Source organism: Tyto alba, unplaced genomic scaffold, assembly GCF_018691265.1.
Source record: "Tyto alba isolate M040663 unplaced genomic scaffold, T.alba_DEE_v4.0 Super-Scaffold_28, whole genome shotgun sequence".
In the NCBI taxonomy this organism is placed as follows: domain Eukaryota; kingdom Metazoa; phylum Chordata; class Aves; order Strigiformes; family Tytonidae; genus Tyto; species Tyto alba.
The window spans coordinates 11,346,548-11,361,370 of NW_024881302.1; the positions used below are offsets into that span (position 1 = coordinate 11,346,548).

At 33.8% G+C, this 14,823-nt stretch overlaps 1 protein-coding gene across 2 annotated transcripts in view; it reads left to right on the forward strand.

Moving 5' to 3' along the window:
• SNX29 (sorting nexin 29) overlaps positions 1 to 14,823 on the forward strand; it is a 130,489-nt gene that overhangs the window by 102,034 nt on the left and 13,632 nt on the right. The window contains exon 21 of one of the 2 annotated variants that reach the window (XM_042798743.1): positions 3,859 to 3,879. The exons of the other annotated variant lie outside the window; for it this stretch is intronic. Coding sequence (XP_042654677.1) covers positions 3,859 to 3,865 — 7 coding nt within the window. The 3' untranslated portion in view covers positions 3,866 to 3,879. Of the gene's footprint in view, positions 1 to 3,858; positions 3,880 to 14,823 lie in introns of those variants that run through there. 2 annotated transcript variants of the gene reach the window in all.

A 14,823-nucleotide genomic window follows, 5' to 3' on the forward strand; every position in this document is an offset into this window, starting at 1 on the left:
AGGACTGTAAAGATTGAAATGGTTTCAGGTACTTCAGCTGAGGGGCCTGTATGTGGCTTTTTGTTCAGTGATTTTAAAGAAGTTGTCCTTCATGTTGTATTTAATTTTGTTTTTTTGAAGAGGGGGCAAGTACAAAATACATTTGCAATTGAATTTTCAACTTAAATATTTTTTTATCTTCCTGACCAATTATATCTTATTTTAAGATGGTTAAGTATAGCTGTGTGAAGTAGCGAACTGGTAATTTCTTGTCAAATTCATTCCCTCACTTCGCTGCTTTAAATGTGGAGCAGGAACGTAAATTCTGAACAGTGTGCTGTATAAGGTCACATCTTTTCACTGAATTTTCATTGATTATCCCAAGTTCTACACAGACAGCTGGTAATGTAGAATAACATCTGTAAGTTGAGGCTAGCTAGCTTTTCCTCCTCAAGCAGTTTGCTTATGAAAAAAATTAAATTTCAAGCTTTGTGTGGTATAACATATCTTAATAAATGATGATTATGATTTTGGGTGTACATTGAGTTGCTGCAGTAGTTACCATTACCTCGATAGTACAAGTGGTCATAAAGATAGCAACACAACTAATATTAAAATATGAAATAAGTGGACAACAGTTTCAAAAAGAAGTTATTAGATTGGGAAAAACTGTGGTTACTCAAGTTAGAAATATTGATTTGAGGCTTTGGCCTTAATTGATGAAAAACATATTCATAGTAGCAGTTCATTACTTGAGGTGTGATGCATTATTTACATGCTTTAATTAATATTGTTTTGTTTTAGAATTTTTATTTCATTTCAATTATTAGAATTCCACATATATTTTTAAATCTGTCATTAAGTGTACAATTCAATAGTGACCATACTGTCCGATTGTGACAATGAGATGATACAGTACTGATGTAAATGTAATGTTACTACTTTTCAGGTGGGTTTTTTTTTCATCTTAATACACTGTTGTTACAGAAATATTTTGTTAGAGTATCATTTTATTCTGCTTTGAGAAATTACGTTTCAATAATAGCTTATTTATTATCTCTTAGCCACTTGTATTAAAAACAGGAAGGGAAAACAAATTTTCTTTTATTCCTTAGCCCTAAACAATTAACTTGCTTTCTGACAGTTAATCTAATCTCTTTCATAAGTGTGTAAATAGCATTTAGATCTCATGTCTTTGTTTATTAAAAAAGTTCCAGGTATGAGGACCTGCACAGGAAAAAATTCTAAATCACATTCCCACTTTATGGGTCCTACCAATGATGCACAAATCAGAAGAAACACCATCACTGTATTCTGCTGTAAACAAAAAACAACCAAACCAACCAACCAAACCAAACAAAAACCCCCAACCCTGTTTTTTTTGTAATAAATGTAATGAGCTGAATGAGATAGATACAATTAATTTCACAGAAAGAGCAAAGTTTTATTGAGAAGGCAGCATAGTTAAGTAACCTGTTTTCTCAATATGGGTACAATTTAGTGTGTGAAACATTGTGATAGAAAAGAAAGCAATTATCTCTAAGGAAATAAATTTGTTCAAGGAGATTTGCTCAAGCAAATTTGCCAGCACCATTTGTCAACAATTTGTAAACACCAATATGATGCACTGCATTCATGCTAACCTTTTTTTGGATATAGCTATGTGATAGGTTGCAAAAAGCCTGTTTCTTTTTAGAGGGTTTTTTTGCATTTCGCAATTTCACAGTCTTCAACACATTGCATGAAGCAATGGACCATAACGTATTCAAGAATATTCTTTGATATCTGGACATTATGGCAAAAAGGTTCTGTTCACATATGTATATGCGAATTATTTCTTTGGAGCTTTTTCTCAAATAATAGATGTATCAGCATTCTTTCTTAGCTAGAGTAGATAGTTCTCCATGAGAATATTAGTGGGATTCTGCAAAAGCTTAGCTGTTGAGCAAAATTACTGTATACCTCATCTACAGCAGACAAAGTGGGTTTTTAATGCATTTTTCTACTGAGAAATCAGTCTCTTCCTCTGCAGCTAGAGCAGCAATATTAAATTAAGATCTTTCAGACAATGACAGAAGGAATACATTTTAGAAAGTATCATCGCTGCTAGGCTATCGTTTGAATTCTCAATGTCCTTTATTTTCTGAGAGTCGTGACCTGGCACTGTTGGTGCGTAAGAAAAAGTATCTCAAAGAAAATGCATTTCAGTTCCGCTTCATATTGCCAACTTCTCTAATATTGTCCTTCCTTCATGGATTTTGAGCTTCATCAACAGGAGATCTCGAATGTGCTGGACGCTCTGAAATGTTTATTACATTATTTAGTTGTAACCTTTGTATAATACCTGCAATTCTTCTGTTCTGTTAGGTTTAATAATATTGTAGCATAAAAATAATATTTTAAGATAAAACTGTAAATACGTATAATAATTCTGATATGTTTAATTTGTGCTTTATAGCACAAATGTGTGTTTAGTTGGTGATAACATCTTTATCAATGAAAGAGCAGTTGTAAAACATTGAGATATTAGTCATAGGACTGTACTGTAGAGAGTAGTGATACTGCAGCCTAGGAGAAAAAGTTACAGTCTTCATATGCATAAAAAGTCTCTAGGGCATTAGATCTGTCTACAAGGAAGCAATGAAATACAGAATAAAAAAAAGAATTATCTGGTCTTAGAAGGTTTTTTGTCACTGCAAAATTAAATGACCACACTTCAATGTGAAAATGAAAAATCCCATAACGATTATGTCTGATTAGGCATCCTATAGATAGAAATTAAAGGGTCAGTTTTAATTATTGACTTCTAAGATCTGATTTAGGTCCTAGAATATGATTATGATGAACAGAAAATAAGATTAACATCTTTAAGACTGAATCCACTGATTATTAAATGCTGGAAGGAATACTGCATGAAATTTTTGGTGTGAGGTTGTTCCTTTGGGGATTTCTCCCTTCCAAGTGCAGTGATTTCATCGAATCAGGCACAAATCTGATGAGGCAAAACATTTTAATTGATCTGTATGAAGTAGCCTAACTCTGTTATAAAGAAATTAATTTTATTTTGAAACTCAGATACAGTTAACAGTTTGCAGTAAAATAACATGAATCAGTTTGGTAGCATTTCTCGTCATTATTGTATCAAATGGTAGTGGTTAATCATGGAAATGTAATTTGTTTTGATTCCTTATGCTGTGAACTGTCATTAATGTATTTTTTTTGTTGTCAGTCTCTATCATTTGTAATTTTGGTTTGTATATTTTTCAATTTTAATGCTGCTTTAGCTCAGTCACAGATTTGGTCAAATAGATTCTTTTATAGTCCACTTTAATGTCTTAATGTAAAAAAGATTGTGGCTCTGCTAATTTGTCTGTTTACATGCTGAGTAACAAATTATTTGTAATAATAAAATTGACATCACAAGTTAAACAGTCCATGCAGCGCAAAACCTAAATCAAAAATTGGCACTGCTGGATTAGATGGCTACGTCTGCTAGCTGGTGAAGGCCTGTCCGTTCATACTTACTTCATTAACAATTATTTGCACTTATGATTGGTACATAACAGATAAATAAAACCTGTTATAACAAGTACACTTGTGTTTTAATCACATTTTTATCAATCTATCAAAAAAATATCACACACATTAGTTCTTTGTAAATCCATATATATGAACAGGAGGAGTCTTTGGCAAAAAGTATCACAATTATTTGGACCATATAATTGAGGCTTTCAACAAAAATCATCATAATAGGTTATATGATTTCAAATATGTAAAAATCTAAAAGTTGTAAAAAACTGTGAAAAGAAACACTAAAATGTTGTGATGTTCCATTTTTCTGTCTCTCTGGTTTCTCTATCAAATGTCCTCATTTTTTAGAAGGTGAAGATTTTCCTCCCATCATCTTCATAATGGGTGCAAACTGAAATACATGAAAAATAAGAAAAAACTTTTTTTACTGCACGGGCGATGGAACCACTCTAACAGGTTGCGCAGAGGTTGTTGACACTGCATCCCTGGAGATATTAAAGACTTGACAGGACACAGTCCTGGACAGCCTTGTACAGAGGGGATTGAGTAGGCTATTTCCAAATCAGATAGTCTATAAATCTATGATTCCCCAGAATCTCAATTTGCAATTTTAACTAGAGTTGTGTTTTACATAAACCCCGGACAAATACGTGCTAGCTAAATATACAGCTGGTCAAACAGTTGTTATATATAAACAGGAAAAAAGCCTAAATAGTATGAAACTACCAAAATGTGTACTCCACTTTGTAGCTGTGCAATGCTATTCAAATAAGAATACTGCCACTTTATTGACTCCTTTCCTTTGGCAATGCAAAGGTTTGGATTAAAATGTATGCAAGAATGGTACAAACAGAATTTTGTGAATATTTTTAGAGATTACTGTGCTGAGTAGTTTTTTAAATCTCATTTTCTAGGCCACAGCTACATGTTAGAACAGTGTCTAGGTAACTATTAATTATGTGTTCTGCTGAGCTGCAGAGCTGCACGTTTGTTCTCTTGTGGTAGCTCCTCAAACTTATACTTTAAAGAAAGGAGAGAATCTGCTCAGTAAATCATCAGAAGAGAGGCTAAAACAGGTTCTAAGAAACTGTTGTCTGCAGGATGCATTTGAACACCAGAGGAGTCATCAGTTCTCCATGATGATTAGGGGGTTGTAATGTTCAAAAAATATGTTGTCTTACTTTCACTGGATGACATTACAGGCAACATATTTGATAGAGAAACTTGTGTTCTTAGTTGTTTTATGTCATTGTCTTTGAGTCACCAAGTTAAATTGTAACAAAAAATTCACTATTCCTGCTTCTCTTTCTCCTTTTATAAATGCTTCTTCCCTCCTGGAAGGTAAAGTTTTGAGAGGCACAGTAGAGAATTACAGGTACCAACTGATCTGCCACTCAAAAAAAATTTTAAAGATGTTGCCCTGGAAATACTGCTCTGAGATTTATTTAGCACTCAACAGTACCTAAAGCCAAGTGTCTGCTTTTGGTCCTGCAGACCACAAAGTTAAAATAATGTGGAAGAATAGATATTTGTTCTTAGTGGGTTGAAGGATTTTGGTTTAGTTTGAATTTTGGCTTCAAAAGGGTTGGAATTTTTGGCTTCAAAAGATGATTCTATGATAAGCAAAATAATTCTGAAGTATGTTTCTTTAGCAAGTAAACAAAATAGCAGAAATTACAGAATTTATGCAGTGAATGAAGGGGAATCCCTTCTCTTCTTTGAATTCCATACTATCTATATATAACATAAATAAGCAAAAGCCTACGCACATAGATACATCAACCCAGCAGTGAATGTTTTTGTTTTATAATTTTATTCTGCAGAAAAAGTTAGCTTGGAGTATTTTCAGGTATTGGTATGACTATTTATATGTGAGTGCTGAATACTCATTGAGATGATTCCTTTGACATCCATGTAGTTAGAGTATGGTTATATACTTCGTCAGGCATTGCATCGGTTATGTATGTAGGATATGTGGTTTTTAGTTACATATGTGTTTTGGGAAATACTAGTAACATGATTTTTATACTGAATTTTTGTTTTGCACATCCTATAGCACATGTTGGGTCTGCAGTTGCAGCCCAGAAGTTCTTGAGGCAGTTGGAAATGAGACAGAAAAATTGTCCTGTCCACTTGATTTGCAGTGTATGCCATGCCAGTATTCTGCTGTTAGTGTGTTATCAGATAAATAGTAAGATTAAAAGCAAAGAAGCAATACCTGAAATACTGCAAAACAATATTGACGTGAAGTAAGGAAATTTTAAATGCAATTTTGAATAGGTTAGTTTCTCAAAAAAATGAGTTGGCAATGGCACAACACTTCTTAAAGCTATTAGTGTACACATCTGTGCTTTTATTAGAATAAGTGACAGTATTCAGCTATTGCATCCTAAAGTATTGTGTCTAGTGGCCACATTTTTACCTGATTGCATTCCTTGAAGTGGCAGCTTGTGTTACCAACTTGGCACTGAATGGCTTCAGTATCTCTTTAACAGATCTCAGTTATGTTCTATAACAGTAAGTAAGCACTCTGATAAAGAGGAATATAATTTACTTGAACAAACTGGGAATAGCATTTGCTTAAATATGTGACTTTTATTAGTAGAGCACCTTCTAATGCCTGAAACATGCTAATGAAACTAATTTATTACCATGTTAATGGATTGATCTACTTAAAAAACTATGTAGAGACATTACACAATATTAATCTCTCAGTATACCTGTGTTGCCAAGCAATGATGATTGTTGAATTAAAAATATCTTGGATATCTAAAATTTGATTAGCATGTTCAGATAATGCAGTAAGTTCAATTGAAAAAAATGTACTATTCTTCTGTGGAATTTTTGCTGATGATAGAATTAAAATATTTGGAGTGGATTGTTCTTAACAAACATACAGTTGTCTCACTGTTATTCTTGGTTTCTACATTCCTCACTGTAACTGACAGTTTTGTTTTTAGTCTCTCTTAACCTATGAGGCTTGACATTAAAGTTAAAAAAAGCATCATGCCTGTTTTGATCTAACTGAAATGTGAATAAGTAGGGCAAAAATTGTTTCTTCAAGTATATGAGAATTCATACTTTCATCTCTTTTCCTTCTGCCAGAATTATATTATGATGTTACATTGTCTTTTATTTTGTGTTTTGGCACATATCGACATTGAAGACATGTATTACATGGCATTCTACAAGTGTATTAAATTTTTGTTTCCCTGCTCTGAAAGGTTGAGAGGGTTTATGAACGTTAAAGGAAAATAAAGGAAAAAAATATATCAGGAGGAGTAGAAACAGTGATAAAGAGGACAAGAATAAGCAGGGAGAGAGACAGAGATGCAGGATGCTTAATGTTAAAAGGCAGATGCATTGGATATAGTGAGGAAGCGTGGAGAAGTACTGGTACTTGAAGCTTGCTAGAAGCATTTGGCTTTACAAAGCTAGTTTTGTTTGAACAAATGAAGATGATATTACAGTTGTAGCTTTTGATTTTACAAGTCATCTGTCTGGGGTTTGACAGGTTATTTGTGAAATAATTAAAACTTTGATCCTGGCTTTAAAGTATAAGACACTAAAAACTTGAATAGTCATTGGAAAAGTGTGTCGAGTCCGTCAGCATTTGTTGCAACTCTGCTACTCCTTTCCATGTGGTAAAGTGCTGTCCTGCATCCTTCTATTTTGTTCAGACCTGAGGTTTTCAATATCTTACTTTATTACCCGTGAGGTTAGTCTTTTTAAATAGTCTGAATAAATGCTAAAATCTATAAATTGATCTTGGAAATTACAATTATCTGTGGAAGATGATTGCCTCCATAATGCAAACTATAGCATAGTTCTACTTTATTGTGTGTGAAAGACATTGCAGGAGAGTTAAGGAAGCTCTCTTTGAACTGGAGTACATAATTGGCCAAATCTTAGTTTTTCTTTGAGGATTTTTCAAGCAGTTATGTCGGTTAAGAGTGTGTGTATGGAAAAAAACACTCCCTTGAAATACTTACGGAAGATGCCACCTATGCTTGGAAGAAAAATGTATCTGTACTAGCAAGAAATTTTATTCGCTCTTCTCCCTTTTGATCCCAAGGGGCAGTTTGCAGTACAGAGATGCTATTGAAAGTACTGTAGAGAGAAAGGCTTCTTAATCTGATCTGTGATCAGAGTGATGACATATCCAAATTTGTGTTCATGTGTTTCCCCCACCTCTTCTGCCCTGCCTATAGCGTGACATTCTCTGTTTACTTCATGTTTGACAGAATTGGCATCTTCCCCATCAATCCTTTTTTTGATGTGTGATTTTCGTTTGATAACCATTCTGAGTTAATATATAAACATTCCAACCAAAGAGTTTTCAGTCCATGATGTCCCAATTTCAGAAAAGTCATCATGATAGTACTATTAGGAGCATTCACAGTCTTCAGACAGTTGCTGTAGATGGAGATATATTCCAAATACCCATCAGCACTCAAGATATCTGCTGACTTCAAGTTGGTTCTGCTGTTAGTAGTTTTACAAAAGTTAGTAGTCAAGTAATTAACCATTAGAGCTTAAGTGACAGTTTTTAATCAGGAAGAATATGCATCGTTCCTAATGATTTACAGGAGGCATATAAAATTATCAATGAGATCTGCTTTGCATACAAATGTTGTAATCCTTTACATTACAGATTGAGATTTAAGCAAAGTGAAAGTTTGGAGTCAGACTATGTTTGTTATTTTTAAAACTGTTTTTGTAGTTGTTAATCTTTTTCTCAGTTGTTAAAGTAAAATGGACTAGAAACTCTGTTGGGTTTTCTTCTTTATTCCTCTCAGCTGCATTTCTATAGGTTTTATTTCTTTTTCCAGCAGTTGGTCTTATTAAGAGAAATTTGCAAGCAGTGCCCAATGTAAATGGGCTTTATTCAGGTGAATCTCTTTATGTGAATGTCTCTGACTCCTGCCCACCTCTTTTCTTGCTCACACCTTCTTGCTCTCACTTCGATTTTCTCAGTTTTTCACTATCAAGGCAGTATTGAGCCGAAAGTATTTCACTATTCAGTGTAAGTACAGTTGAAAATACTTTCTCCTGCAGATTATGGGTATTAGTGAAAGTATTACAGAAACGCATCCTTCTAAACTCACCGTAATGAAACACCTCAGCATTGTATTGTTCCAGGACTGACACCTCAAAGAAAAGGTATTTGTCATTTGTTTGCCTTGATGTGATGCTCAATAAAACTGATATGTCATACAGCAACTTCATAATACTTAAGGGTTTTATGTATTGTATTTGTTGCCTCATTACTGAGTCCTGCCATTAAAAAAAAATCAACTGTACTTTCAAATAGTATGAATCTTACACCGATTACCATCTCAATAAAGACAGTGAGACTTGCTCTGCAAAGCTAATCACTATGAATTGTTTAACAGGCCTCATGAATAGATATTTATGAGCATATTTCCATCAAGTAGATTTTTCTCATGCTTCTTTGTATTCAAAGTGACCTTTACAGTGCTTATGAGAAGAATAATTTCGTGTATACTGTACTAGAATTGAATTGTCTCCAGTCACCACTAAAAGCATTTGTGATCTTTTATGGTTGCCTCAGAATAAACTCTTGATTTAATGATACCTGACAAAAAAAGAATGTTAAAACAGGCAATACTGATATCTTGTGTCTGAAATTGTTGAATTAAATGAGGGAGAGGATATGGTATGGTATTTCTTTTACATGTGTAGAAATGTATAAGAAATGTTCTCCATTGCATGGTTTAAAAGAATGAGACAAAAATTTAAAGCAAGTAGATTGACAGTTACAGTCAAAAAGCACTTCATAAGTTGTCTTGCTCTTTTACTGCTTGCTAATCAACTCAGCAAGTCTTTAGCAAGAGGCAGGTTTTCTAAACTGCAGTTATGTCCCTAACATGCTTAATTTGTAGCAGTGCAAGAAGAAATTAAGATTCTTCTCATAAAAGAACACACAGCCAGTTAAAGTTTTGTATCATTACCGCAGTGATCCTGTTTCCCTGGTAACAAGCAAGTCACATGCACTCCCTTGTTAAAAAGTGAAGTCTCTATATATTCAGGCATTTCTGTACTGCAGCAAGTGTTTCTGAAATTGGTAGTAAAGAATGGGCCCTAGAGCCAGTAAAGAAAGTTTCAATTTTGAGGCTGGGCAGAATGGGAAGAATATATTTGTAATTCTCTACTTTGCAGACAACATAAGAATAAACCAGAAAAGAAACTTGTAAAAATATAATTTTAACTTCTGGCATCCCTCTTTTTCAGTCTTAACAATTCTCAGCATTTCACATTTCTGTCAATGAGGTAGTAATCTTAAGAAGAAATTGGAATGCTGAGTACACAAAAGTACAGGTTAACTTACACCAATAAAGTAAAATATTTTAATATGTTTCAGAATTAAAACAGCTGAGATTGAAAATTTTCTTGAATAAAAACAAGTTAATTAGAAGACTGATACATTTGAGCACCAGCTGTTGATATGCAGCAACGAGTAGTCACAGATAGGAAAAATGTCGTGGAATAGGACGAAGAATGTCTTTCACTTTTGCAAGTGATTGTGACTCATAAGACTCTCTACCACCTTCCCTGTGTTTGAAAATTCTTGCTTCTGTGTCTTGTATCTTCTTCTGAGAAAGAGGTTTCTTTCTGCTTCCTGTGCCTGGAAAGTTTAGTCCTTCCTTGAAAGTCAGGTTGTGTTTTTTTTTCTCAGTTCTAGTGGCAGCAATGACAAAGGAGCCTCACTCATTTGAAGTTCAGTTGTAAAAAACTCAATTAGCTGTCCATTTTCTCTGCTGGGATTTTTACAGCAAACATTAGCCTGGCAACTGAGAATAATGCTGCTTAAGACTATAAATTGTAAAATATAAGATACAAGTACCATCCATTTCCAAATATATCTTACACAGATACAAAGCCAATTTATAGAGTAAGACGGATATTTAAAATAAACGTGATCACTTGTCATTTTAGTAGAAAGAGGTAACTAGTAAGTTTTTAGACATCCAGCCATTTCACTCAGAGAATATATAACCCTTTGCAGAGTGTCTAAATGTAAATAAACTCATTTTCTATTGCCCATCAGCAAAGACACATCATTCCTATAGGTATACTTACTGCATATTCTTCTAACTGGTAAGTATTTGACAAGGTGGATCTGGTTAGCTAAATCATAAACTATTTCTAATTATAAACACACACAAAAAATCCTACTTCTGTTTTGTCCATACCTAATTCATAAACAATAAATCCAATATTATTTAAAGCTCCTTATGCCAGTTTTGAATCTGGAACAGATTTTTGCGTCCTAACTATGAAAAGTGGAATACTAGGAATGCTAATATAATTAAGTGTGCAGTACTTCAAAGTACTCTCCTCATTCTTGATAGCATGAAAGCATTTTACTATGGAATAAGGCATCAAACAATCAGTTTACCTTTTTTTTTGCTTTCAGAGAAGCTGATAGCTGTCTTGAAACCTTTTAATTGTAATGTGGCATGATTTTCCTAAGTGAATAATAGAAAAAAGTTGGACTTGCCAGTCTAGCCATATGTTAGCTTTACCTGTAATTCAAATACAGAATTAATGTGTGTTTGTTGTAAGCATTGTGGTTTTGTACCAATATGTTCACTTTACCCTCTTTTTACTGTCTATCAGCACTGGTTAATATATTTAATTAATGACCTATAGGAACAGAATTTAACCCAAGAAGGTGTCTTTATCATAGTATTTTAGGGTGTACAGCACAGTGTCTAGGTTCTTAATTTAACAGCAGGGCATAAAAACTCCAAATTGCAACAGTAGGCAGTTGTTCACCAGAGTCATTCTTTTAACTGAAATGACTTGTCCGGTAAGAACTTTCAAGTGAGATTTTCAGCCTGGAGAAGTGTACTAAAAATGCCTTAAAATGGTAGTTTTCACAAAATATATTTTGGAAGGTAGAACAGTAGAATAAAAATGTGTCAAAGACTCAGTAGGATTTCCTCACAAACTCAGGCAGTCCAGTGTCATGCTCTGATTGAGGTCTGGGTGGCTGAAAACTTGAGAGTCAACAGGGATTTGAGGTCTGTATTGTAATAAAGAAAATGTGAAGGCAAACTGAAACATGAAATAGGTGAATTGATTTGAAAGAGATACCTTGATGTGTAGGTTGTTAATGCAGGAGAGAATTGGTTTAGAGTCTTAATTGGTTTATAGTCTTACTGCTGTGAAAATGACTTGACTTCTGGGCAACAGAGGTTTGACTCAGTTACTTAGAAGCGACTCAGCACGGAACTGTTGAGAGAAGAGTTAGGTGTAAAGAGAAGTAAAGCAAACAAAAGATGAGAAGGTGCTGGGTAATAAACTGTTGTGGCTGTTGACATGAATTAATAGAGAAAAACTGGAGAAGGTGCGGAGTAAGAGAATAAATGAGTATAGTAAGAGTAGAGGAGTGCTATAAAAAGTAATGGAAGTAAGAGTCTGAATGAGATAGTTTGGACTGAATGAAGAGAATGTATGTGAAAGTGAGGTGAAAAAGGAAGATGGTGGACAAGAGTGAAAGGAAGGAAACATGGAAACCCTCTCTCACATGGACTTTATTTTCCTTTACTGGATTTTGTGTACACAGAAAAGAAGTAATTTCACTGTAAGTGATTGGGATTTGCTTTCATTTATTGATATGGCAATGGTAGCTGAAATAACAACAAAAGAGGAGGTTCACCATAGGCATAAATTTTTTACTTACACTGTGTAGAAGGTATTTTGTCTTGAAAAAAATATACATAGGTGATTCTGGTATTTTAAAAGATTCTTATTGGGTATAAAGATTCAACTCCACCTAGGATCTTGATATGAGAAGGTTTGGTGCAATGAATATTTTGCATTCAGTTGTTAGCCCATGTATAAAGCAAAGTAAATGACTGGCAATAAGAGATTCCTCTACTTCATAAGTCTGACCAGCTTGGTGGTCATTCAGTGTTCCTCTTCTCTGGGTACTGGGACAAAACTCTCTCTTTCTTTCTTTAATCCTCAGATTTATAAGCTCCCATTCTCACATCCTGAATATATTTTTGCAAAGTGTCTTCCTTTTCTTCACCTAGCAAATAATTTAACTTCATTTTAACTAAGGAATGACATTTTTTTAAGTTGTTAATTTTGTAATGACAATGCTGCTTTTTTTTTTTTCCTTAGAATATTGGTCTTGTTACTGCCAAGCCAAATGATGTTCACCAATTGCAGCTAACATGGCTTAACTCAAATTTAACTTTCTCTACCTCTAGTTTTAACTCTTTTCCAATGGTGTTAAACATATCCTGAATATACAAGCTGATCTGAGATTTAATGAGATTATAGCGTCACCAATAACAGACAACTAAAAGCTAAGTGTGAATTTTACTCAGACTATTTGAAGATATTTTTATTTAATATTTATTATTAAATATTCTTCACTGCCTCCAGTGAAGAAGATACTTTTGTATTTAACTAAAAATGAAGATTTCCAAAATGCTGCCATGCGTATTTTAGGCTTCTGAGGAATCTTTCAGCATAATTCAGGATGTCTAGATGTAAAATGTAACTTTCTTTTTGTCTGCTTGTTTAGTAACTTTCTTTTTGTCTGCTTGTTTAGTACTAGAAAGTTGGAAAATGCACAAACAAGTGTCTTCTATCTTCTGTAACTTCATCATCTGCATACTTTTAAATCAATTTTTACTCATGTAAGCATTCAGTAGATTCTAAGGTAATTTATATATGTTGATTTTTTTTTTCCATGCAGCATTATATATACAGTAGTCATTCTGAAACCTTAGAATCCATATCTGTATTTCCTTAGCAAGAAACATTTTCCTTGTACAGCTGTAAAACTCTGGTGTCTCTTTTTTTTTTGGTACCATTATACTTTAAGTAGATGTATAAAATTACAAAATTTACATGTATGGGGCATATGTGCATCCTCACAAAATTAAATCTAGATGGCAATTTTAATACTATTTAAAACAGACATTTGTGTTATCATCTGGATCTGGCTACAGTGCTCATTCTCTAGGCCTAAGCTATGAAAAACTATAAGAAACTGAAACACTTGCCTATGTAAGATAACCATCAACTTTTCCACATGGAATATTATGGTTGATTCTGACCATATTTGTATCTCTGATTCATTGTGTCATTCTGTTAGTCTTTTAGTTGTGTGTGATGCTCAGTCTGTGCACGTTGCATAGCTCAGCCAGGCTTGCCCAGGGCCTCAAAGTCTGCCTGTCAACTCAATTTACCAGTCTCTCTCTGTTAAATTCAGCCTCGCTGAGAGTTTGAAATAGGTGTCTTCTCAGTTCAGCAGACTCCGCAGTGGGTTAATATGCTATTTGTATTGTGTTCATCTCCAAATGGAATGCCATAGTGTTATACTTCAATCTTGGATAAAACAAATGCATGTTTTAGTTTTCATACAAAATGATAATCAAGAGTTGCAAGTTATAACCATGAAAACAGTAAAATACAAAACAATGTGACTAAGACTGCATTCCATTAACCTCCTAGTCTGCATCTGATTACTAACAGTTGTAAAATAATGACATTTGAAATTTTACATCTGAAAGAGATTGACATCTCTACAGGATTGATAAAAACTTTTCTTGTCAGCATGTAGAATGTATTTCTACATGAATGGCTAAGAAAACATACAGGGCATATCCTTTCTTCCTTCTCTAATAACAGTAATTATCAAAGGTTTGGATTTTTTTGGTGTTCATTAACAAGTATGCATGATTAGCAGAGGAAGCTAAGACTAATACTCTTGTTTGCAATTGTCTAGTTATTTATTTTTACAATGTAAAATAGTTTCTGGCATGATTACTTGAGTAGGATTCTTTTAAAAAAATTGCTCCAATAATATACCTAATATAATGAAAAGTGTTTTATTTTCCATGTATTTTCTTAAATTCTCTAGTTAATGAGACTCGAAATACCTGGACACTATTTCCTAGTTATCCTCTCTGTCCTTAACAATTTGCCCCATTATTTTTCTGGAGCTGGCTTTTCCAGAGGAGAGCACAGAGGAGTTTGCAGATCAGACAATCAATAGTTGAGAATGTGCTAAAACGTTGGGATTGTAAGCAAGTGCAGATGCCTAAGTGTTTTTGCTGTCCCTACTGTATGATGGCATCTACCTTCCACCTTGTGGAAGCTCTCATGCTTTGAACTACCAAAGCTGTATCTTTCTCTCCCTTTTCAATCAAAGTCCTAGCTATTAAAATAATTTTTAAAAGAAGCACAGATTTTTCAATATAAAAGGTCCACAAACATAATACAGATTATTATGTTACAACTTAATATATATTTTTATGTATC